Source organism: Sitophilus oryzae, unplaced genomic scaffold, assembly GCF_002938485.1.
Source record: "Sitophilus oryzae breed Bouriz unplaced genomic scaffold, Soryzae_2.0 scaffold_87_pilon_pilon, whole genome shotgun sequence".
Classification (NCBI taxonomy): Eukaryota; Metazoa; Arthropoda; class Insecta; order Coleoptera; family Curculionidae; genus Sitophilus; species Sitophilus oryzae.
The window spans coordinates 1402749-1429018 of NW_022147505.1; the positions used below are offsets into that span (position 1 = coordinate 1402749).

The 26270-nt window shown below is 32.1% G+C and overlaps 1 protein-coding gene across 3 annotated transcripts; it reads left to right on the top strand.

Moving 5' to 3' along the window:
* The first annotated feature begins 361 nt into the window (after positions 1-361).
* Positions 362-24282, top strand: LOC115890497. Of its 3 annotated transcripts, XR_004051655.1 has the most exons (3): positions 362-6256; positions 21304-21553; positions 24174-24282. XR_004051655.1 is itself a non-coding variant. In XM_030910745.1 (2 exons), the coding sequence occupies exons 1-2, from the start codon at positions 459-461 to the stop codon at positions 21482-21484; spliced, it is 5979 nt and encodes a 1992-aa protein (XP_030766605.1). In that variant the 5' UTR covers positions 362-458; the 3' UTR covers positions 21485-21695. The 3 variants fall into 3 exon arrangements, 2 of the variants coding, with proteins under 2 accessions (XP_030766605.1, XP_030766604.1); XM_030910745.1 differs by lacking the exon at positions 24174-24282 and having other exon boundaries at positions 21304-21695; XM_030910744.1 differs by lacking the exons at positions 21304-21553; positions 24174-24282 and adding an exon at positions 10708-10849 and having other exon boundaries at positions 362-6527.
* The last annotated feature ends 1988 nt before the right edge of the window (positions 24283-26270 follow it).

Sequence of the window (26270 nt, forward strand, 5' to 3'; positions counted from 1 at the left end):
TCTATCGTTCGTCTTACGGTTTTGGTTTCTTTCGAAAATCTCGTAGTAAAAAGCACTTACAGTTTCTTAATTTTAGGATTTTCCAGTCAACTTATTCAGTTTTCCTTTTTCCAAAGTCTATTTGTATTATGATTATCCTTTTGAAGAGACAAATAACCCAATATTAGAGAAGAGCTTTAATTTATTTATAATATTGATTATATTTTATTCGAATACATGTCATTGTGGTTCATTGGTTTTTGATATAAACATTTATGCATCCGGTATAATGTTGTTTTGTAACTTTGTAACTGAGGAGGAGATAAGATATCTATTTATCTTACTTTGGCATTTTATTCAGTTCGCTAAAGTCAGCAGCGTAATGTATATTGTTTAAATTCCTCTAACATTGCAAAAATATTCAAAAGTGATCTAAATTACCAACTCATCTTGTGTGTTTTGTGTAAAAGTTTTTAAACATGAGCGAAGACAGTTCTACAGGTAGTGACAGTGATACTGGCAATGAAGATAACAGAACAGCGATGGCACTGTTTACAGCCATTTATAAAAACGATTGTGACGAAATCCGAAAACTTGTCTCAAAAAATCGGTCAGTGGTGAATTTTAATATGAACGGTACTACCCCTCTACATGCCGTTTTGAAACAAGCGATTAAGGCCAAAGGATCTAAAAAGCCTTTAATGGAAGCTATAAAGGAGTTACTGAAAAACGGAGCCAATCAGGAAGCAAAAAATGAAAAAGATGAATCGGCTGTAGACGTAGTAACAAAACGATTAAAGAAATATCCAGATGATTCAGACTGGAAATCAATAAATAGTCTTTTTGATAGGTCTAAAGAAAAAACTCAATTGTCTTCAAAAACAGTACAAGCTGACGATAAAAGATCGGTCAATAGAATGTTAACATTGGTTCAGACACAGTCAGATGCTCCAACTACATCAAAAACGAGACCACCTGGAGAAACTTATGCAGTCTCAGGCTTAAAAACTTCTCTGCACGGTACCATCTATCAATTACAGCTTCTCATGTCACTTCTCAATCGCGGTTTGAATAAATACGACCACTTTGATTTGGCGACGGAAATGAACAAAGCAGAAAAATTTGACGACGCAGTGATTCGGTACAAGACCTCTCAAAATGAACAGTGGTCCTGGCGATTTTTTCAAGCTAAACACAAACAGGACGTCCAGCGAGATAGGATAACGGTCAACGATTTATTAACCGAATCAGACGGCCCTTTTAGCATTCAAAAGTACTTTGTTTCTTTCTGTAAAATCAAGAGCAGCGTCATGTTTGACCAATCGAACTTGGAAGAGTTTGACCTTTGCACAAACACCGATTTTGATTTTTCGGAAATTAAAAAACGGAAAAACGATGGAAACTTAACTCCCGCCGCACAGCAAAAAAACGATTTGGTAAATTTGTGGAAAAACTTATTAGAGCTGGAGAATTTAGAAAGCGATGTATTTTTATCATTTCCTAATATAACGAATGCTAAAAAATATAAGTTTAGTGATAACGCTATCCCATCGTTGTCTAAACTTTTAAACTCCAATTTCCTGAAAAAATCATTAGAATTGGAAAAACTCAAAGAATTGAAGTCAGTGATGGAGACGCTACAAGCGACACAAGTAATTGAAGATTTAAAGGAAATATTAAAAGAAATAGAATACAATGTTCTTGAATTAGAAGGTTCATTAAATAACAATAAGAGCGAAAAAGGTAAATATATTTCACTTGCTAACAAATTATTAAATGTGAAAAATAAATTTATGAGTAGCAGTAGATACGACTATTTAAAAAAAATAATTGTAAAATTTAAAAAAATTGATGTAAAAGATCAAAATTATTTTTCGGAAAGACTCAAAGTTTTTGATGTTTCAAAAGATCTGTTAAAGGAGAATTTGAGTTTTGTGTCAGAGGCTGAGAATAAACTTTTTTGTTTTGAGGATATTTCATCATCGGAACATCAAGCTCTAAAAAAAGACATATGCACGATAATAGAAACGAAAGAAAGGTATATTGATTTCAGTGATGAAATAGTAAAGTCTAAAGATCTTTCTATCCTAAAAAGCAACCTATATCGATTTCCCTATTTTCAGAAGAATTTAGATAATTTTGAGAAAAAAGGTTTGGGTTTGGATAGCGTTAAAGAAAAATTGTTGGATAATTTAGAAAATGATATTTCTGATCTTGTTATGTTAGAACTAATATTAAATAATATCAAACTAGAAGAATTTTTGAAAGAGTTTTTACGAAAGTTTAGATTCGTAGTTTGTTACCCCGATGTGGATCGGCTCAATCTGCTTATAAAGAAAGAAATGAGAAATAAGTATTCTTTTATAAATACTGATTTAATAACAGATTCTTTTCAAAAGGAAATGCTCGATTGGTTTAAAGATTATAAAGAAGGCCGAAGTGAATATTTATCTAAAGACAGAGGTGTGGAATTTTTTCAACACATTAATCTAAAAATAAAATCCTTAATGGTGTCAGGTTTAAATAAAGCTTATCCAGAAAAATTAAAGGGATTCAATATTTCATTCGAACGTTCAATATTGACTGATTTTTTGTCCTCTGAAAACAAGTTCGTGCATTTATCGACTAAACGCACTAGGCTAAGTGCCATTAAAGTCTTACAAGGCATAACCGAATCAGGATTATATAAGGAACATGATAGTTTTATATTTATTCCTTTAGAGAATCTAAGCAGATCAGAAACTCAAAAACTAGTCATTGATACTTTTGGTGCAATTGGAAGACATGATCTTCTTGTCATCGAATGCTATCCTGAAACTTACAGCAATTTTCCTTTACCTTATTGGCAAGAGTTTATTGATAATGTACATTCCATATTAATAAATAACAAAGAAAAAAAGATAATTTTAATAGGAGGACAATTTGATGAATTAGCAACGCTGTTTAAAAGTTTGAATATTTCTGGAACTGAAATGCTGCAAGACGAGTCATCTTTTAAGTGTTTAAGCCACGAATCTCAATTTAAACTATTACAACAACCAGTTACCTTTCAAGGAGAAAGAATGTCGATTAATCAATTGATCGGTTTAGAATGTGCTAGGAAAATCATTAATGAAACACATTTAGATGATCTTATTAATGGGAAAATCATTAGTTTGGGAGACGAAAAGGCTTTCAAATTTACGGATTGTGCTTTTGACTGTTATGTGCCACGATCGTTGCATATGCAGAAGCTTAAAAAATGTGTATTTGGCATTAAGCGAAGTATTTTCTTTCTTACTTGCGTCAGTAACAGTAATATATATCCTTTTATCGAAAATCTTCCCACATACGAATGGGTTGAAGGAACTATATATTCTTATGGAATCATATATACAAAACAAAGCGATGACCCTATTCGAGTTTTTAATAAAATTTGTACTAGCCATCCGGAATTGGCAGTTTACTGGATACATCAAATTCAAAATGATTTTTTTTGGAAGGTGGCTACAAAAAATGTTGATCAAATACAAGATTGTGTAGAATTGGAATATGAGTTATCTGACGACCAGTTATTTACAGAAGAAAATTTTGTTAAAGATTTTTCTAATAAAGTTATGTTGCTTGCCAATGGTCCCGGAACTGGAAAATCTACATTTTTAGCAAGTGTCGGTAAAAGACTGAAAAAGAAACATAATATGTGGTGGATTGCGAGAATTAACTTAAACGATTATGCATTTGAGAACGAATTACTACATTCTGACGATCTCAGAAAATACACGAGAAGTGTAAATGAAATCCATGAGAATATCAATACTACGGAAGCCATTGAAGTTATTTCGGAAATGGTAATTCCTCGAAGTCCTCTCATCTTTAATAACGATTTTCAAAGAGAAATATTTAAAGAAGGTCTACGAAATGGTAACGCGGAACAAATTACTCCAAAAATTGTAATTCTTTTTGATGGTTTTGACGAAATCAGTCCTCACTATAAAGAAAAAACTGCGAAGCTTATCACAGAAATTAGCAAGACAAATATTCAAAACATTTGGATTACAACTAGAATGAACGAAAAGGATTTTCTAGAACGAGCATTTTCTACGCCGGCGTTTATGTTAAGTCCTTTTAACGAACAACAGCAAATTAATTTTTTGATGAATTTTTGGAGGCACAATTTTAAAAATGAATTAGGAAACATTAGTAATCAAAATATATATCTGTTTGAAGAAACAATAAAAAAATATGTGACTACAATTCAAAAGAACTTACTTTATAATGAAGAAAGAGAAGATTCTTTGATCTCCATTCAGTGTGCAGATGATATATTTGCTCTCTTCAACTTTACGCATTTTGCACACCAGTTAGTCGACCAATGGAAAAATTCAGTTAAGGATACAGCAACCGCTTTTACAAATAATCCTCTTCAATTGAAAATGTTGGCTGAAATAGTATTTTGGGAAAATTTTGAACTGATTGGGAATTTAAGTTTACTGGAATTATTCAACAGGTTTATTGATAGAAAATTTGCTATATTTTATGAGCAAAAAAGTATTTTAGGAGTAAGCACGGGCTCAGCTGAAATTCGAGAAGATCATTCACAGATTCTTCTACACAAACATGATTTAATTGCTTTTCAAGAGATATTTCCAGACCATACTGAGTACATGGAAAACATAAATATCGAGAGAGAAATTTCAAAATTAACTCGAGTTGGACTGTTAGTGAAGAACGAGTCAAGATTAATTTTCGTACATCGAAGTTTTGCAGAATATTTTGTGAGTGGATATTTAACCAAGAATTTAAATATGACAGAAGTCCAAAATATTTTGTTCAAATATGTATTTTCTTACGAAGATTATTTAGTCGTTGCGTTATTCCTCGATCAACGGCTTGGAAAAGAAACGCATGGAATGATATTGCAGGAACCGGCAATTGCATACATTAATGAAGCAATTTCCAAGCAATTTATAGAAATTTTTACACATCATTTAGCACTAAATAACTTATCTAATACCCTCAAATTTATTTTGAGGGTCCTTTGCGAATATCCAGCCTTATTGGAAAGTGTGCTTTTAAAGGACGGGATATACGGTAAATTTTTATTATTTGAGTTAGTATATGATCCAATTGGTAGATATAACTTTTCAGAAAGTTCTAACATATTAAATGCCATCTTGATGACCATTAATGATCAGGATGATCTTCTGCTGAAACTATATACAAAAAAAGTTCTAGAAGGACTAGTTCTTCTCGATAGTAGACAAGCTAATATAACAATTTTACAAGTTACTTTACTGTCTTCTTCTAACAAGAATATGTTTCAGTTGTTACTTGATTTCGTCCGTTCAAAAATGTACATTCTTCGCCAGATTCTTTTCCAGAGTGGAGACGAACTAGGGACCTTATTACATTTTTGTTGTAGGTATGCTTCCAGAAAACTAAAGTTCTTTTTGGATTGTTTAAATTTGTCTGAAACGTGTGTAGGTTCACCGCATTTTGATCTACTGAGCGAACTAATTTTATCCAAAGATGCACTAGGTAGCACAGCATTGCATTTGCTGGCATTTAGAAATCGTTCAGAGGATATTCAGTTATTTCTGGCATGCATAAAAAACTTTTCAGAGAAACTTTTGACAGAACTACTACTATCCCGCGATAAGAAAAGTTTAACTGTTCTAGATATAGCAGTGTACAGAAACTACTCGGAAACTACAGTTGTATTACTCGATTTTTTGAAGCATCGGAAAGAATTTAAAGCTGTAGTTTTTCAAAACGGGCTCGAAAATAATATTTTATATAGAGCTATATGTCAAGGTAAGGATACTAGTATGCTGGCATTGCTTGACTGGCTTCATTCCGCCTGTCTCGATTCAGGTGATCTTTGTCTAATGGATTTTTTATTTGAAAAACATCCTGTCGATGGTAGAACATCTCTCGGTATAGCTGCGGCTAGAAATTTCGGTTCAACTTTATTCCGCTTACTGGAATGGCTAAATGGAACTAATGACGATCGCTGTACAAATAGATTTTTACTTCAGCTATTAGCTTCAACTTCTCCAGATCATGACGGAAAAACTGCTTTGCATCAAGCTGTATATTGGGAATCGGAGGATGCATTAAAAGTTATTGTGGAATACATTATAGAAAACTTTGATATCGAAGCTCTGGCAACACTTCTGCTAGCTACAGATAAGTTCTATGATACACCAATGGATTTAGCTAAGAACGAACAAACAAAAACAATTCTGCGTCAAGGATATGATATGATTATTTCAACTCTACTTTCAGTATCAGAGAAATCGTTTGTATCCGACACTCCAGTTGTTTTGTTTCTGGACCATCTGAACGTTCTGGAAAACTTTATTAAAAAACATGTGGAGCACAGTCAGAAAGAAGCTTTGGATGCAGTCATTAAATTGAAATGTATGTCGAATTATGACTTCAAACAAATACAAACACAGACCAGCGGAATTATCTTTTTAACACTTCCGGGTCCAGGGGAATCGACTCCGGTCGTAGATGATGGAGGGATGGACAATGAGGGATAATGAAATATAAAAAACTAAAAGGTATTTTATATTTCCATATATTTCTAAATATAACTTTGAACTGATATGAAACAATTTTTAAAAATTCTAGGAATATCGCCACTAAATAGAAAATATTATAGTGTTCTCATTTTTGTCATTTATACAGGGTTAAGAGATATTTTGTCATTTCTAAGGGTTATAAAAAAATCTTAATTTTATAAATGTATTTTAAGTATTTTATCTTATATACAGGGTGAGTCTTATATCAGTGCAAATATTTTCAGGACTGGTAGATCTCGATAAATGAAACATATTTTCTCTTGACCATTTTTCAAATAAGTCCAAAGTTATTCAAGTTTGAAAATTACAAAAATAATTTTCAAAAATTTTGAGAGCCAACGGTTTTTTTTTTGTATTTATATCCTTTTTAGTGCCGTAACGGAGATTAAGAAATTATACCGTGGGAAAATTTGCGGTGGACAGACAGTTCTAAAATGTTTTCTAAAACATACAGGAAAACTTAAAAGGAAATGCACGATTTTCAACACCTTTTTTACGAAAAAAAAACTACTCATAAATGTGTTCTTGGGGTCGAAACATACCACTCCTAAAATTATTTGTACTTATTTAAGATTCACTCTGTATAGTTTCATTATTTTTTCTTATTTAATTTCCAATTAGTTAGTTGTTTTCATTTGTTAGAATAGTTTTCATTGGTTAGAATAGTTTACTAGTAAAGCCACGAGAAAGTTATTCCAGAACTTTATAAAAAATAGTCAGTTCATAACTTATTTTCAATCTAGTTTTTTGCAAAAGATTACTTCATTGCTGAACTTTCTGCGTTAGTTTACATTTCCACTGAATGTTATTTTTGCGATTTGATGTAACCCATACTTGTTCTTCACATTTTGCAGCTGGAGATGCTATCGTTGACTTGTTTATCTACAGTGGTGGCCAAAAGTATGGAAACTTTTTTAATTTGTCATTTATGCTGAGAAATTAAAATATGAAATAAAACGACTTATATAATCGTGACCTACAAATAATTTCCTACAAAACCTAATACATTTAAATAAAAAATTACAGCTATCAAAAAATATATAAAAAATTATGAATATTTTCTTGGTCAAAAGTATGGAAACTTAAGAAGAATGTTTATTAAAATTGAAGATAATATAAAAATTACTAATATTTAGTGGAATATCCCTTTGAATTAATTACTTCTCTACATCTTCGTGGCATCGAATTGATCAATCTCATACAATCTTTACTGGAAATGGCCGCCCATTCAGTTTTTAGCACTTCCCATAATTCATTTTTATTTGAAATAGAATGGCTTCGAATTTCGAATTTTGCTATCCAAATGGTCCCATAAATTTTCTATGGGGTTAAGATCCGAAGACTGTGAGGGCCAATCCATTAGTGGAACATTATGTTCATTTAACCAATTTTGAACAAACCGAGATTTGTGCTTGGGATCATTGTCTTGCTGGAACAACCATCTGAGTGGCATTTCTTCATCAGCATGAGGCAGCATATTATTCTCCAATATGTCCTTGTTCAAAAAACGGTCCATTATCCCATCAATTTTAACAAGAGGACTAACACCTGAGCAAGAAAAATACCATACCATTATACTCCCACCCCCATGTTTTACTGTGGGCATCTGGTACTTACGGCTGTACCGAGTACCTTTTGGTCTTCGGACATAACGTTTCCCGTCACTACCAAACAGTTGAAACTTACTTTCGTCGCTAAACAGTACAGTATTCCATTTCTGATAAGACCAGGTGAGATGATCTTGAGCAAATTTAAAGCGGGCCGTCCTATTTTTCTTTGATATTAGTGGTTTTTTCACCGCAACTCTTCCAAAAAGTCCCATGTCATCCAACGTTCTTCTCACCGTGCGTGCAGACACCGATATTCCCCTTACACCCATTTCTCGAGAAATGTCTGTGGATGTTTTTCTTGGATCTCCCATTGATATCTTCATTACTTTCATTGTCCTGTTGCACAACTTTCTCGGTCTTCCTGATTTAAAAGCTGTTGAAACGTTCCCTGTTTTATTAAATTTACGAATTATTTTCGAAACGGTGCCTTTTAAAATGTTTAAATTTTTACTTATTTGAATTTGTTTATAACCGCTCTTGTATAATTCAACTATTTTATTTTTTAAATCCGTAGAGAAATATTTAGACTTGGGCATGATGTTTATATTTATCTGAAGCAAATCGTACCGTTTATCAGCTTAAACTAAATAATTTTAATGTATTTATTTATAGTTTCCATACTTTTGGCCACAAGAAATCTATTGTTCTCCTACAAAAACTGCCAAACATATTTTTTTCGCTGTGTAATTTTTGGAATACTTTTATTTGCTGATAAGCTGTTCTTTATATTCCTGAGAGTTTAAGCATAGCAATATTTTCTGTGATATTTTAAGAAGTAAAAAGTTTCCATACTTTTGGCCACCACTGTATATCTATACTAATTATAAAATCCTTAAGTGACTGACATACTGATTAATCACGATCCTGCTCAAACCACTCAACGTAAGAAGCTCAATTATGGCATACAGGTTGATTCTAGGGTGTAGAGGTTCGATAAGAAGGGATTTTTCGAAATTCCAGTTCCAAGAGGGTGAAACCACCCCTCAACTTACAATATTTTTTATTTAAAAAACGGTCAAGTTTCCGAAAAAACGCTTAAACACTTATATTTTATTTTGTTTTTTTACATGTTTTAAGATTTTTTAAAAATGTATACGGGGTGTTTCGAAAAATCTGGTCATTGATTAATCACGATCCTGCTTAAAGCGCTTGACGTAAAAATCTGATTTTTGGCAAACAGATTGACTTTAGGGTGTAGAGGTTCGATAAGAAGGGATTTTTCGAAACTCGAATTCTAAGGGGGTGAAACTATCCCTCAAATATTAAAATATTTTTTATTTAAAAACCGGTGAGTTTTTCGGAAAAACTCTTAAACACGTATATTTTATTTTGTTGTTTTACATATTTTAAGATTTCTTATAAATTTATACAGGGTATTTCATAAAATATGACCATTGAGTAATCACGATTCTGCTTAAACTGCTTGACGTTTAAAGCTGATTTTTGGCAAACGGATTGACTGTGGGGTGTGGAGGTTCGATAAGGAGGGGTTTCTCGAATCTCAAATTCCAAGAGGGTGAAAACGCCCCTCAAATATTACCATATTTGTTATTTAAAAAACGGTTAGTCTTTCGGGAAAACGCTTGGACGAGCATAATTTATTTGTTTTTTTAACATATTTTGAAATTTTTTAAAAAAATCATATAGGGTGTTCCAAAAAGTTGGGTTATTTCTTAACCACGATTCTGCTTAAACTGCTTGACGTAAAAAGCTTATTTTTGGCAAATGGATTTTTTGAAAGTCAAATTCCAACGAGATGAAACTACCCCTCAAATATTACCAAGTTATGTAATAATATCGCCATATTGTTTTTTTCTCATTCTGATGTAAATGCGAGGAAATTTTATCCAGTTTGTATGTTAATGGAAATTCTTGCTTTGCTTTATCATCACCATTACAAATGATTAATTCGACGCGAACGAAGTCGCTGGTACACGCTAGTGATTATATGAAGAAGTACCATTGCCTCGCTGATCGTAGAAATTTACTGTATCTTTGTGCAGCAGTATATTGCAGCGACATAATTCCGATAAAAAGGTGGAGTGGATTCTTTATTTCCCAATAAAACGTAACTCCTGGCTCTTTTTTTATCATTGTGCCTTTTACACTTGAAAGCTGAACAAAACCAACTATTAAAATTCGCTAAAATTCTGGCTGATGACCAGCTGATGACTCATTGGTTATGTCCAAAGAACTGGCGTCTAAGGTCACAAATTCTGCTGCAGCCCGTATATGGGCGTTACATGTCCTTGTGTCCTTTAGTCATTGCTTTGCACGGTATTTCTTCTGTTACGACCACAATGAACGAGTTTGGGTTACATCAAATCATAGTAAAAATCATTCGGATATAAGAAGTGAACACTAGCATATAAATATCTCCAATAAAGAGGAAATTTTGCAAGTACAATACTCTCTTAATCTGAAGTGAATTCATAAAGAATCAAGAAGAGAATTAGTAAATGTATTCTAGATTTTGTTCTTTGTCTAAATGTTAAAATTTATTTGAAACTTTAATTTTGACTATTATTAAAACATTTCTTTTATTTTAGATAGTAAACTGAGAGCTGATCGTGATCTAGAAAATTTCTGATCTTCCAGGTTTTGCCATGGAACATGATATTGACAGTTGTCATTCTTTCCTACAATGTGGATATTTTTAAAAATTTATTTGCATTTAGAGTATTTTTGTGTATTTACGCATATCTTTATTAAATTATTTTAATTTTGAATGTTATTATACATTTTTATTTCATCCCATTGCTGAAAACTCCTGTAAAGTATTTTTATAGATATTAATTATTGGTATACCGTGTGTACTTCTATCATAGTATAAGCAAACTAGTAGTTTTACTCCTTGTCAAATCCTTTGTTCTTTTTCTGCCACTTTATATGACCTTGTTCTCGTCTCCGTAGCCGACGACGTAGATGTATAGTCGTGGTCTATTAACTAGGCAAAGTATAGACGTGGCACTCGCCATAGTTTCACAGATATGTATTTAGGAAAATATGAGTTCACAATAAAATAAAATAAAAAAAATGACCATCGAGTAAAAACTTGCTTGAAAACAGAATATTTTCACATTTCGTGTAGGTAACAATTCTTCTGTATCTGAAAATCTTCTGATGGGAAGAAATGCGGAAAAAATATATAATGACATATTTTTATATTATTATCTATTTCAGAGATTTTCTACGCCTTTTTTTTATTTAAAGCAAGTTTAATTTTCTGTAGATTACTGGATTCGGCATAAAATTATGCTATAGTACACTGTTTTTATTTAAAGCACACTGCGGTGTTGCTAATCTATTTCTTATTTACTAAAAAACTTTGGTTAAAAACATTATATACGAAAAGTGGTAAAAACTAGAGTAAATATAACTTTATTAATACTTTGCTATGTTTTCTTAAACATGAAGGATATCGGAATAAATTCGTGTAGAAAAATTTACTTTATCGTATACAGGATATTTTTTATGGCGTCACCAAAATCGTAATATTTAAAAAATGTTGTATCTCATTTTTTTAAATACAACACCTTGTATATTATTTTTCTTTCAGATGTAGAATTAAAAGGTGATCATTTTTTGACAAGACAAGATAGACAAAGATCATATTAGGTGGCTTTGAAAAAAATTTACTGTTGAAAGAGCCATATGTAATATAATACTGCGAATATCTGCGACAGCGGTAAAAATTTAGAAACACTTTAAATTAATAAAAAAATGTTCACTTTTTAATTCTGCATCTGACAGAAAAATAATATACAGAATGTGTAAATATGCATTTAAAAAAGTTGAGATATACCATTTTAAATATTGCGATTTTGGTGACGTCATAAAAAATACCCAATATAGAATAATGTATATAGAATGATGTAAAATAATAAAAAAAATCAAACTAACTTTACCATAACTTTTTTTGTGACACCCTGTATATAACAAAATATTTTAGGATACACCCCTTTATAAACCTTGAAACTAAATATAATATGAATAAAACTTTTTTCACATCTTCGACAACGACGACGATATTGGACTTCCTCGCACTAATGGGCCACCCTGTATATTTACGGATGTTTAAAGCTAGGTGTGGCACTTTTCTTCCCTCAAATATAAACTCAATATTTTGTCTATAATATTTTAAATATTGTTATATTACGACCACTTATAATAAAAAATAAATAACAAAAACATAAAAAAATACAGTCCACTAAATTTATAAGAGATTATGCTATTATAAAATTCTTTCAATTAAAAAATATGAAGAATTTGCGGAGACTTTAGATGTACAAGATATTTACTCTAAAATTGTTTCAAAACCCAATTTATATAAATTATCTCGTAACATTATTATTGGCCGAAAATGAACTGGAAAATCCCCTGACCAAAAATATTTTCATGCGCATATTTGAGACAACCTGTATATCTAAAAACTATTTTTAAAAAAATAATAACATTTAATTAATTACATAATATCTCAGCTTCTAAAATAAACAAATATAATTAAATGTTAATTGATAATTACTATCAGCTTGCCGATTTACATCCGATGGAAATCTAAAAAGACCCAAAGAACAATTTTTTGAATTATTTCCACAATTAATAGCAGCGCACAGTAAGGCACTCATTTTTTGTCAATCCGTCCCTGTGCTCGGACGCAACGCTCGAACCTCACAGCTCGACGGACCGAATTGAACTGAAACCACAGACGCACAGACTGAAACGCTTTGCAACCTGCCAGCTTGCAAAAACTGGCAGAAAATATTTGCGAGAGTGCAACTACTCTTTTCCTTAAACTATGCTTCTATCCCTGTATGTATATGGAAGCGAAACCTAGGTGGCCGTACCGCCGACACATGAACGCATTAAACAAGTTGCAACTGAGACATCTTAGACAACTCTTAAGAATAAAATGGTTCCATCATGTCTCAAACGTATCGGTCCTTGAAAAAGCTAACTGCGAGAGTATTGAAGTCATGATTACAAAGTTCCGCTTAAAATGTGCTGGTCACGTATGCAGAATGCAAGAAAACCGCATACCAAATTCTCTGCTTTACGGTGAGCTTGTAGACGGTAAGAGGAGGCCGGGTGGACAACTCAAAAGGTACAAGGATATTTTCCACGAATAGTTAAAAGGGATTAACAAGCAGAATGAGTGGGAAGAGGCAGCTCACAATAGAACGGAATGGAGAAGAATTGTAAAGTCAGTTAACAGCGACAACCAAAAAGTAAAGAGGCAACAAAGCAGTGATATTTTTGAATGTCTGGAGTGCGGTAGGCAAATAACTTCACGTATCGGGCTTTTCAGTCACAGAAAAGCTCATGAACGAAAACGCCTTGCGTGACCATCTTCTGATGCTTGCCAAATACTCGTCAGCGAGTAATGGCAATATGTATGTCTATCCCTGAAGTTCTTGACAGTGCAGTGACAAATTTTGAGTTACTAGAAGTTGTTAAACTATAAAATTACAATATAATAAATATATCACGCGTTTTTCCATCATGAAATATATTTTATATATGAAATATATTTTATATTATTTAGTTAATACATGTTACAGAAATAACGACAGAAAACAGCAAGTTTCGCAAAGCTTTAAGCATGAAAACATTCGAATTCGCTAACAATCAGGCAATCAACTTGAAAATATTACAAAAACAGTACATAATATTTTAAAAATATTTAAGTAAACTAAAACACCAACCAAAGAAGTAAGAACAAAAGAAAAGGAAAAATGAAGAGAGCAAAACGTAAAGCAATTATTAATAAAATATTATAATGTTATTTCTAATCGGAACAAGAGGAAAATCAGGCATCAGAACAGCTAAAATAACTGAAAAAAAACTTTCACAAAAACTCTCAACAGGAACTACTACTACAATCATACGAATTATAAAAAAATTGTGAAAAAAATATAATGAAAACATGATATTTAAGCAAACGGTAATGAATGCCGGCGACTTAGAAATACTAAAATTTGAAAAAAGTTAGAACGCCTTGGATATCATTTTCCTAGGGATAGTCTTAAAAGACTTCAAACTGTTGCAAACGACGAAGTATGTAACCGACAATTATAATAAAGAAATCAAATTAATTTATTAATATGAAGTACTATTACAAATTAATTCCTAATTTTCCTTTTTTTAGAAACCTTATTTGAAATATGACGATCATTTAAAAAAATATATCCAAATTATTATAGTTGTTTGTTCTCTTTTAATGCGCCTATCAATCATTTCAAGGATCATTAAAAAAAAGCAATATTTATATCTATATAGATTGTATTTTAGTCGATTGCATGTACATTGTTTGTGGTTTCTCCTATACCGGGTGAGTCTCAAAAGTGGCTCACCTTTATAACTTTTTTATTTTTTCCGACAAAAAAAACGAGATTTGGTATGTTAGTATATAACATAAATTAGGATTGATTGACGTGTTCAATTGTTTTCGGTCACTTCTTGTTTCACTGGAAATGACTACAACTTTTGATTTTTAAATGGCACACATGGGTATTTTTTTTACTTTACTGGATAAAAAATAACATTCTGAACAGAATGACATATATGTCAACTTTTGACATTTTTGCATATGGTTTATTTGACATTATAACTTGCGGTTCGTAACGAAAATTTGACTCGAAATACCAAGTGTGTAGTACTATTTGTAGTACTTACTACTCGAATTATTTGTAAAAAAAGGCTTTTTCCAAATATGCTAATAAGTCACCCTCGTTCCATTTGAAAAAATTGAGATATGATTAAAAATACGATTTGGGCATTTTCTAACTGCCCAGGACAAGACACTAAAAACATTAGACGTCAAAATCTATTTTTCCAAGGCTCCTTGATTTAGAATTAGTGTTTTTAACATAGCCATGGCACTCTAGATTGAATTTTAAAATGCGATTTTTTTATTAAGGGAGAATGTCAAAAGTTGACATATGATATGTCATTGTATTCAGAATGTCATTTTCTATCGAATAAACTAAAAAAATACCGAGTATGCCATTTAAAAATCAAAAGTTGTAGTAATTACTGGGGAAATCGGAAGTGACCGAAAACAATTGGATATGTCAATCAATCCTAATTTATGTGATATACTAACATACCAAATCTCGTTTTTTTATCTGAAAAAATAAAAAAGTTATAGGGGTGAGCCACTTTTGAGACGCACCCGGTATACTTATGTATCATCATATGCACTCTCAGTTTTGCTTAAACTGTATTTAACTAAAATGGAGATAAGATATATTTATCTTATTTTTGTTATTTTATTTAGTTCGGCAAAGCTCGCATTAGGAGTATACATCATTTAACCATCGTAAAAACATTCAAAAGCGATTTTAATTACCAGTTTGTGATTGTGTAAAAGTTTCTAAACATGAGTGAAGACCGTTCTTCCGGTAGCGATAGTGATACTGGCAATGAAGACTACGCGACCGCGGCGGCGTTTTTTACCGCAATTTCTGAAAATAATTGGGATGAAATCCGAAAACATGTCTCAAGAAATCCGTCAGTGGTGAATTCTAATATGGACGGTACCACTCCCCTACATGCCCTTTTGAAACAAGCGATGAAAACGAAAGGATCTAAAAAGCTTTTAATGGAAGCTATAGAGGAGTTACTGAAAAACGGCGCTAATCAGGATACTAAAAACAACAAAGGTGAATCGGCTGTAGACATAGTTATAAGACGTTTAAAAAAATATCCAAATGATTCAGATTGGTTATCAATAAATAGACTTTTTGATAGTTCTTTAAAAAAAACTCAATTACCGAGAAAAACAATGCATCAAGCTGGTGATAAAAAATCGGATACCTTAACTGCATCAATAGCAAGACCGCCTGGAGAAACTTACGCAGTCTCAGGCTTAAAAACTTCTCTGCACGGTACCATCTATCAATTACAGCTTCTCATGTCACTTCTCAATCGCGGTTTGAATAAATACGACTACTTTGATTTGGCGACGGAAATGAACAAAGCAGAAAAATTTGACGACGCAGTGATTCGGTACAAGACCTCTCAAAATGACCAGTGGTCCTGGCGATTTTTTCAATCCAAACACAAACTGGACGTCCAGCGAGATAAGATAACGGTTAACGATTTATTAGCCGAAACAGACGGCCCTTTTAGCATTCAAAAGTACTTCGTTTCTTTCTGTAAAATCAAGAGCAGCGCCATGTTTGGCCAATCGACCTTGGAAGAGTTTGACCTTTGCACAAATACCGATTTTGATTTTTCGGAAAACACGAAGCGGAAAAACGATGGAGATCTAACTGCTGCCGCACAGCAAAATAATGATCTTGTAAATTTATGGAAAAATTTATTAGAGCTGGAGAATTTAGAAAGCGATTTATTTTTATCATTTCCAAGCAGAACGAATGCTAAAAAATATAAATTCAGTGATGACGCTATCCCATCGTTATCTAAACTTATTAATTCGGCATTTCTTAAAAAGTCACTAGTCTTGGAAGAACTTGAAGGATTGAAGACAGTAAAGGAGAAACTAAAGGCAACAAAAGTAATTAAGGATTTAAAAGAAATGCTAAAAGAAATAGAGAGTAATGTTAACGAATTAGAAGGTTCATTAAATAACAATAAGAGCGAAAAAGGTAAATATGTCGGATTTGCTAACAAAGTATTAAATGTGAAAAATAAATCTATAAGTGCCAGCAGATACAATTACTTAAAAAACTTACTTTCAAAGTTTAGAAAGATTGATGTAAAAGCTCAAAATTATTTTCCCGAAAGACTCAAAGTTTTTGTTGCTTCAAGAGACCTCTTTAATGAAAATTTCAGTTTTGTATTAGAGGCTGAAAAAAAACTTTTATGTTTTGATAATACTTTATCATCGGAACATCAAGCACTAAAAAAGGATATATGTGCGATAAAAGATAAGAAAGAACAGTATATTAATTTCAGTGATGAAATAGTAAAGTCTAAAGATCTTTGTATCCTAAAAAGCAACTTATGTCAATTTTCCTATTTTCAGCAGAAATTTGATAATTTTGAGAAAAAGGGTTTGGGTTTGGATAGCGTCAAAGAAAAATTGTTGGATAATTTAGAAAATGATATTTCTGATCTTGTTATGTTGGAACTATTATTAAATAATGCCAAACAAGAAGAATTCTTGAGAGAATTTTTGCAAAAATTTAGACTGGTAGTTTGTTACCCGGATGTAGATAGGCTAAATATTCTTATAAAGAGAGAAATGAGAAATAAGTATTCTTTTATAAATACTGATTTGATAACAGATTCTTTTCAGAAAGAGATGCTCGATTGGTTCAAGGATTATAAGGAAGGTCGAAGTGAATATTTATCTAAAGACAGAGGTGTAGAATTTTTCCAATTCATTAATCGAAAATAAACTCCTTAATGGTTTCAGGGTTAAACAAAGTTTATCCAGGAAAGTTAAAAGAATTTAATATTTCCTTTGAACGTCCAATATTGACCGATTTTTTGTCTTCTGTAAACAAATTCGTGCATTTATCGACTAAATGCACTAGACTAAGTGCTGTTAAAGTTCTACAGGGTATAATCGAATCAGGATTATATAAGGAGCATGATAGTTTTATATTTATTCCTTTAGAATATCTAAGCAGATCAGAAACTCAAAAACTAGTTATTGATACTTTTGGTGCACTTGGAAGACATGATCTTCTTGTCATAGAATGCTATCCTAAAACTTATAGCAATTTTCCTTTGCCTTATTGGCAAGAGTTTATTGATGATGTACATTCCATATTAATAAATAACAAAGAAAAAAAGATAATTTTAATAGGAGGACAATTTGATGAATTAGCAACGCTGTTTAAAAGTTTGGATATTTCTGGAACTGAAATGCTGCAAGACGAGTCATCTTTTAAGTGTTTAAGCTACGAATCTCAACTTAAACTATTACAACAACCAGTTGGTTTTCAAGGAAAAAGAATGTCGATTAATCAGTTGATCGGTTTAGAATGTGCTAAGAAAATTATTAATGAATCACGTTTATATGACCTTATTAATGGGAAAATCATCAGTGTGGGGGACGAAAAGGGTTTTAAGTTTGTGGATTGTGCTTTTGACTATTATGTGCCACGATTCTTGCATATGCAGAAGCTTAAAAAAAGGGGCTTTGACATAGAAGAATGTATTTTCTTCCTTACTTGCGACAGTAATAGTAGTATATATCCTATTATCGAAAATTTTCCCTCATACGAATGGGTTGAAGGAACTATTTATTCTAGTGGAATCATATATACAAAACAAAGCGATGACCCTATTCAAATTTTTTATAAACTTTGTACTAGCCATCCACAATTGACAGTTCACTGGATACATCAAATTCAAAATGATTTATTTTGGAAGATGTCTACAAAAATTTTTTATGAAATACAAAATTATGTAGAATTAGGATATGACCTAACTGACGACAAATTATTTACAGAAGAAATTTTTGTTAAGGAATTTTTCAGTACAGTGGTGCTAATTGCCAACGACCCCGGAACAGGAAAATCTACACTTTTAACAAGTATCGGTAAGAGACTGAAAACAAAACATAATAAGTGGTGGATTGCGAGAATTAATTTAAACGAGTACGCATTTGAGCCCGGATTACTACATTCTGACGATCTCAGAAAATACACGAAAAGTTTAAATGAAATCTATAAGAATATCAATACTCAGGAAGCCATTGAAATTATATCTGAAATGATAATTCCTCGAAGTCCTCTAATATCAAATAGTGATTTTCAAAGAGATATTTTTAAGGAAGGTCTTCGAAATGGTAACGCGGAACAAATTACTCCAAAAATTGTAATTCTTTTTGATGGTTTTGACGAAATCAGTCCTCACTATAAAGAAAAAACTGCAAAGCTTATCACAGAAATTAGCAAGACAAATATTCAAAACATTTGGATTACGACTAGAATAAACGAAAAGGATTTTCTAGAACGAGCATTTTCTACGCCGGCGTTTATGTTAAGCCCTTTTAACGAACAGCAGCAAATAAATTTTTTGATGAATTTTTGGAAACACAATTTTAAAAATGAATTCGAAACCATTAGGAATCAAGATATATATCTGTTTGACGAAACAGTAAAAAAATATGTGACTGCAATTCAAAAGAACTTACTTTATAATGAAGAAAGCGAAGATTCTTTGATCTCCATTCAATGTGCAGATGATATATTTGCTCTCTTCAACTTTACGCATTTTGCACACCAGTTAGTCGACCAATGGAAAAATTCAGTTAAGGATACAGCAACCGCTTTTACAAATAATCCTCTTCAATTGAAAATGTTGGCTGAACTAGTATTTTGGGAAAATTTTGAACTGATTGGGAATTTAAGTTTACTGGAATTATTCAACAGGTTTATTGATAGAAAATTTGCTATATTTTATGAGCAAAAAAGTATTTTAGGAGTAAGCACGGGCTCAGCTGAAATTCGAGAAGATCATTCACAGATTCTTCTACACAAACATGATTTAATTGCTTTTCAAGAGATATTTCCAGACCATACTGAGTACATGGAAAACATAAATAACGAGAGAGAAATTTCAAAATTAACTCGAGTTGGACTGTTAGTGAAGAACGAGTCAAGATTAATTTTCGTACATCGAAGTTTTGCAGAATATTTTGTGAGTGGATATTTAACCAAGAATTTAAATATGACAGAAGTCCAAAATATTTTGTTCAAATATGTATTTTCTTACGAAGATTATTTAGTCGTTGCGTTATTCCTCGATCAACGGCTTGGAAAAGAAACGCATGGAATGATATTGCAGGAACCGGCAATTGCATACATTAATGAAGCAATTTCCAAGCAATTTATAGAAATTTTTACACATCATTTAGCACTAAATAACTTATCTAATACCCTCAAATTTATTTTGAGGGTCCTTTGTCGATATCCAACATTGTTAGAAGGTGTGCTTTTAAAATCGGGGAAATATGAAAAAATTTTATTGTTCGAATTGGTTTTTGATCCGATTTTAAGATATAAGTCTTTAGAAAGGTCTAACATATTAAATGCCATCTTGATGACCATTATTGATCAAGATGATCTTCTGATGAAACTTTATACAACAAAATATTTAGATGGATTTATTCTTCTCGATAAGAGAATACAAGCTGATATGACTATTTTACAAGTTGCTTTACTGACTGATTCCGAACACAATATATTTCGGCTGTTAATAAATACGGTACGTTCTAAAATTTCCATTCTTCGAAAGATTCTTTTTCAAAATGGGATAAACGAACTAGATACTTTATTACATTTTTGTTGTACGCATGCTTCCAGAAAACTAGAGTTAATTTTTGATTGTTTAAATTTGTCTGAAACTGTTCAAGGTACCCCGTATTTTGGTTTATTGAGCGATCTTATTCTGGCGAAGGACGCACTAGGACGCACAGCATTGCATTGGCTGGCATATAGAGAATGTTCAGACGATATTCCGTTTTTTCTCGCCAGCATAAGCAACTTTTCAGAGGAGGTTTTGACAGAGCTAGTGCTGTCTCGGGATAAGCAGAAGTTAAGTGTTCTAGATATAGCAGTGTACAGAAACTACCCCGAAACTATAACTGTATTGCTCGATTTTTTACAGAATCGGAGAGAATTTAATGCATTGGTTTTTCAAAATGGCCTGGAAAATAATATCTTATATAAAGCGATACGCCAAGATAAGACTACTAGTATGCTAGCATTGCTTGACTGGTTTAAATCAACCTGTCTTGATTCCCATGATATTTTTGTAACGGAGTTGTTATTAGAAAAACATCCCATTGATGATAGAACGTCTATCAGTTTGGCCGCGGCTAGGAATTTCGGTTCAACTTTGTTCAGCTTACTGGAATGGCTTAATCAAACTAATGACGATCGCTGTACAAAGGAATTCATACTTCAGCTATTATTATCTTCAGATCGTGACGGAACAACTGCTTTGCATGAAGCTGTATATTGGAAATCTGAGGATGCAGTAAAAGTTATTATGGAATACGCCATAAAAAACTTCGACATCGAAGCTCTAGCAAAAGTCCTGTTAGCGACAGATATATTATATCATACACCAATGGATTTAGCTGAGAACGAAGAAACAAAAATAATTATACGTCATGGATATGATATGATTATTTCAACTCTACTTTCAGTATCAGAGAACCTGAATGCATCCGATACTGCATTTGTTTTATTTCTGGATCACCTTAACGTTCTGGAAAATTTTGTTAACAGGCATGTGGAACACAGGCAGAGAGAAGCTTTGGACGCAATCGTTAAATTGAAACGTATGTCAACGACTTTAAAGAAGTACAAACGCAGACCAGCGGAATTAAAATTTTAGCACTTATGGATCTAGTGGAATAATAGATTAAATGATGGATAATGAGTGATACTGAAATATATCAAACTGGTAGGTATTTTATATCTACTAAAATTTATTTAAAAAAAAGAAGACTCGGCCTTTTTTAATTCTACAAATCAGATCTCTTTCAGATAAATGGACGCCTTCTTTAAATTACTAAGGACTCAAACGCACTGACGACCAGGTCACAGCGACCAGCAATAACATTGAATTAAACGCTTTTCGCTGCGACCTGGTCGTCAGTGCGTTTGAGCCTTTGAATAAGAAGACTAAGGAAGGAGCATAATGCTATCCATGTATTCATGCATGGTGGGCGGAAAAAGCACTCTAGAGTGGGGATCCTTGACAGTTCTGTTTGACGATTCATTTGACACATTTGAATTTGATTTGAAATTTTATGGATTTGTCAGTCTTTACGGAGCTTATTTTATGTTATTTATTATTTATTCTACTACTGATAGTTGTATAAAGGTTGTAAATCTAGATGGAAATTGTGGCAGAACTTAAATTAACAGTGACACTATCGCGATTTATCGAAAAAGACTCTAATATATACATCGAAAAAGACTCTATAATATACATACGTGTAGTAAACCGATCATTTATGAAATTCACTTAAATTAACTATAACTATAACTATATATTTTTTCTTGCATTTTTGCTTTTATTTACTACTTGTCAAAGATTAGATGTCAAAGAATTTAGATACGTCAATTTGATTTACCAGATTTACCTGCTTCAGTAGCGTATCGGATGTTTGTGTTAATAAATAATTATTATAACTTATCTATTTTTATTAGAATTATATATTTTTGTAACAATTTTAATAACTACCAACATTTATTCACAACGTCAAATAAAACAACATATTATTGAGTCTACCCCACGTCTACCCTACATCATAGTTTTACATTTTTAAATAAAATTAGAACGGCACTGAATAACCGCAATTTAAGTCGGCCATATTTGAGGCCCATCGCGGTGGACCTAAGATTTTTGATATGCTCCTTCGTTAGTCTTCTTATTCAAAGGTTTGAGCCCTAATGCTTATAATTATAATCTTGAATTCGATATGAAAAACTTCTGCAAAGATCTGGGAATATCGCCACTGAATAAAAAAAAAATACTATTGTGTTCTCTTTTTACTTTTTCATCATTTCAAACTACACTTTTTCAAACATGTCCTTCAAATCCTTCAATTTAATAGCTAATAGTTAGTAAGAAGTTTCACTTCAAATATGCGCACATAGTGCAAACACAGTTTTTTTCCCGTTTATATAATTTGCATATTTTCCGTTTTTCATTTTTGCTTCCCGGAAGTAGGGGGTATTTTTTGTAATTTCCTTATTTCCGCAAACGTCAGCTGATTTTGTTAGATAGAAAAATATGTTTACTATGAAAATGAAATGTAATCTTTCAGTGGCAATATTTTTACAACTTTTTACCCTTAATACGAAATATATTAATCAAGAATTAAATACATAAATAGTTACCGGTATTTCTTTTTTTCTGTTTCTACATTTTTTTGCAAAATATAAGTTTGTTCTTTAGTGCTGAACTTTCTACATTAGTGTATATTTCGACTCAGTGTTGCCAACTATCCTAAATAAAATTTCCCACGGAGAGAAATTTCACGTTTTTTTTTCCAAAAGAAAATTTTCAAGTGAGCTTCATTCCTTCCTATACGAGTATATTAACTGTGAAAAAAAATTCTTCACGGATAGCACAATAATCAAAATAATTCAATTTTGCATTTTTGGGTTTTCAAAGTAATATAAAGTATCGTTGATCATTATAAAAGGTTCAATTTACTCAATTTGCTGAATACGATAACTATTTTTTACGAATAATATATTAACTTTAGAATCTCCCACGAATATCCATGGTGTTTTGGGTTAAAATTTCCCTTTTCCCTTTTCCCTCTCGGGAAATTTCCCACTGTGAATTAGCATCACTGTTTCGACTGAATGTTATTTTTTGCGATTTGGCGTAACCTAAACTTATTTTGTGGCTCGTAGCTGTAGATGATATCATTGACTTATTAAGGTTAACTTTTTCTAAAAAATTATCAACTCACTTAGATTTTTTTCTGATTTACCCAGTGAACATAATTTTGTTATGCAGCTTATGATCCTGTTACCAGCAGCTGTATGCAGCTTATGTTCTTCCTTACCTTACTGGGCCTAGAAATTTACTGTTCCTGTGTGTTTCTGTTAGCTTTTTGTTTCGAAGGTTTTATAGCATAGTATGGTATTATTTTTGGGGTAATTCCAAGGGGATGGAAAGGATATTTCGAGTACCAAAACATGCTTATGGAGTATCTTCGGATTGAATCAACAGAAAACCTGCAGGGAGATTTTTCTTAACGTGCTTACAGTTGCTTTGATATTTTGGATGCTGTGATGTTGGATTTTAATCTTGTAATTGCTTGATTGTTTTTGCAATTACAGATTGCTTTTTTGCATTTGCACTCATTTTTTTCTCTCATCACAATAATAAACGAAGTTGGATATAAGAAGTATAAATCTCTCTCTTTGCTTTCAACCTTCTAAGTAAAATACTCTCTGAATTTGAAGTAAATTCAGAGTGAATCAAAAAGAGAATTAGTGAATGTATTCTAGATTTTAATTTAAACTTTAATCTTGTCTATTCAATTTTTTTATTTTAGATAGCAAAGTGAGAATTGATCACAATCGAGGAAATTTCTGATCTTCCAGGTTTTGCCATGGAGCATGGTATTAACAACAGTTGTCATTCGTCCTTACAATGGGGATATTTTTAAAAATGTATTTACATTTAGATTATTTTTGTATGTATATATATAGGCATTTCTTTATTAAATTATTTTAAATTTGAATTTTAGTATACATTTTTAATTCCATCCCATATTTAATTGCTGAAAACTGCTGTAATGTATTTTTATAGACATTAATTCGTACACCGTGTGTATTTCTGTCACTTAAGTTCTTGACAGTGCATTGACAAATTTTGAGTTATTAGAAGTTGTCAAACTTTAAAATGACAATATACAGGGTGGTCCGAACTGTATTCCGGAAACTTCGGCAGCATATTCTGCAGATAAAAATAAGTAATTTTTTTTATAAATGTATGTCCTAAAATGGGGGCTTAGTTTGGGAGATACAGGGTGTAGAAGTTTCATTTTTATTTTGATTTTTTCTAAATAATTTCTTTTCGCCCGTACCTGTATAAAACTACTGAGTTAAAAAGTATACATTTACAATATTTTTTACGTAAAAATGTGTCTTGATAAAAATCGCTACCAATAATGGTTCCCGAGATATTTGGAATCGAAATTATCAATACCTGTCATCATTGACATAAATTAAACATGTTGACTAAATAGTTATTAGTCTAAAATCATAAATATGAAATGTTTTTGTACCAAAAGTTCAACAGGAACTGTTTTATTATCATTTTTTTTTCATTTTTTCATTTCTAAAGTCCCAAATTTTGAACCCAGTACTAAAGAATAGCTTTAATTTAATATTAATTATATTTTATTCGCATACTTCGTCATTGTGGTCGTTGGTTTTTTATATAAACATTTATGCATCCGGTACAATGTTGTTTTGTAACTTTGTAACTGAGGGGGAGATAAGATATCTATTTATCGTACTTTGGTATTTTATTCAATTCGCAGTTCGCAGTTAAGTCGGCAGCGTAATGTATATTGTTTAAAACTCCTCTAACGTCGCAAAAATATTCAAAAGTAACCTAAATTATCAACTCAACTTGTGTTTTGTGTAAAAGTTTTTAAACATGAGCGAAGACAGTTCTACAGGTAGTGACAGTGATACTGGCAATGAAAATAACAGAACAGCGATGGCACTGTTTACAGCCATTTATAAAAACGATTGTGACGAAATCCGAAAACTTGTCTCAAAAAATCGGTCAGTGGTGAATTTTAATATGAACGGTACTACCCCTCTACATGCCATTTTGAAACAAACGATTAAGGCCAAAGGATCTAAAAAGCCTTTAATGGAAGCTATAAAGGAGTTACTGAAAAGCGGTGCCAATCAGGAAGCAAAAAATGAAAAAGGTGAATCGGCTGTAGACGTAGTAACAAAACGATTAAAGAAATATCCAGATGATTCAGACTGGAAATCAATAAATAGTCTTTTTGATAGATCTAACGAAAAAACTCAATTATCTTCAAAAACAGTACAAGCTGATGATAAAAGATCGGCCAATAGAATGTTAACATTGGCTCAGACACAGTCAGGTGCTCCAACTACATCAAAAACGAGACCATCTGGCGAAACTTATGCAGTCTCAGGCTTAAAAACTTCTCTGCACGGTACCATCTATCAATTACAGCTTCTCATGTCACTTCTCAATCGCGGCTTGAATAAATACGACTACTTTGATTTGGCGACGGAAATGAACAAAGCAGAAAAATTTGACGACGCAGTAATTCGGTACAAGACCTCTCGAAATGACCAGTGGTCTTGGCGATTTTTTCAAGCCAAACACAAACTGGACGTCCAGTGAGATAGGATAACGGTTAACGATTTATTAGCCGAATCAGACGGCCCTTTTAGCATTCAAAAGTACTTCGTTTCTTTCTGTAAAATCAAGAGCAGCGTCATGTTTGACCAATCGAACTTGGAAGAGTTTGATCTTTGCACAAATACCGATTTTGATTTTTCGGAATATAAAAACCAGAAAAACGATGGAAATTTAACTACCGCCGCACAGCAAAAGAACGATGTGGTAAATTTGTGGAAAAACTTATTAGAGC

Coding starts and splice junctions, on each gene's coding strand:
- LOC115890497 (XM_030910744.1), top strand. CDS start 459: ATGAGCGAAGACAGTTCTACAGGTAGTGACAGTGATACTGGCAATGAA.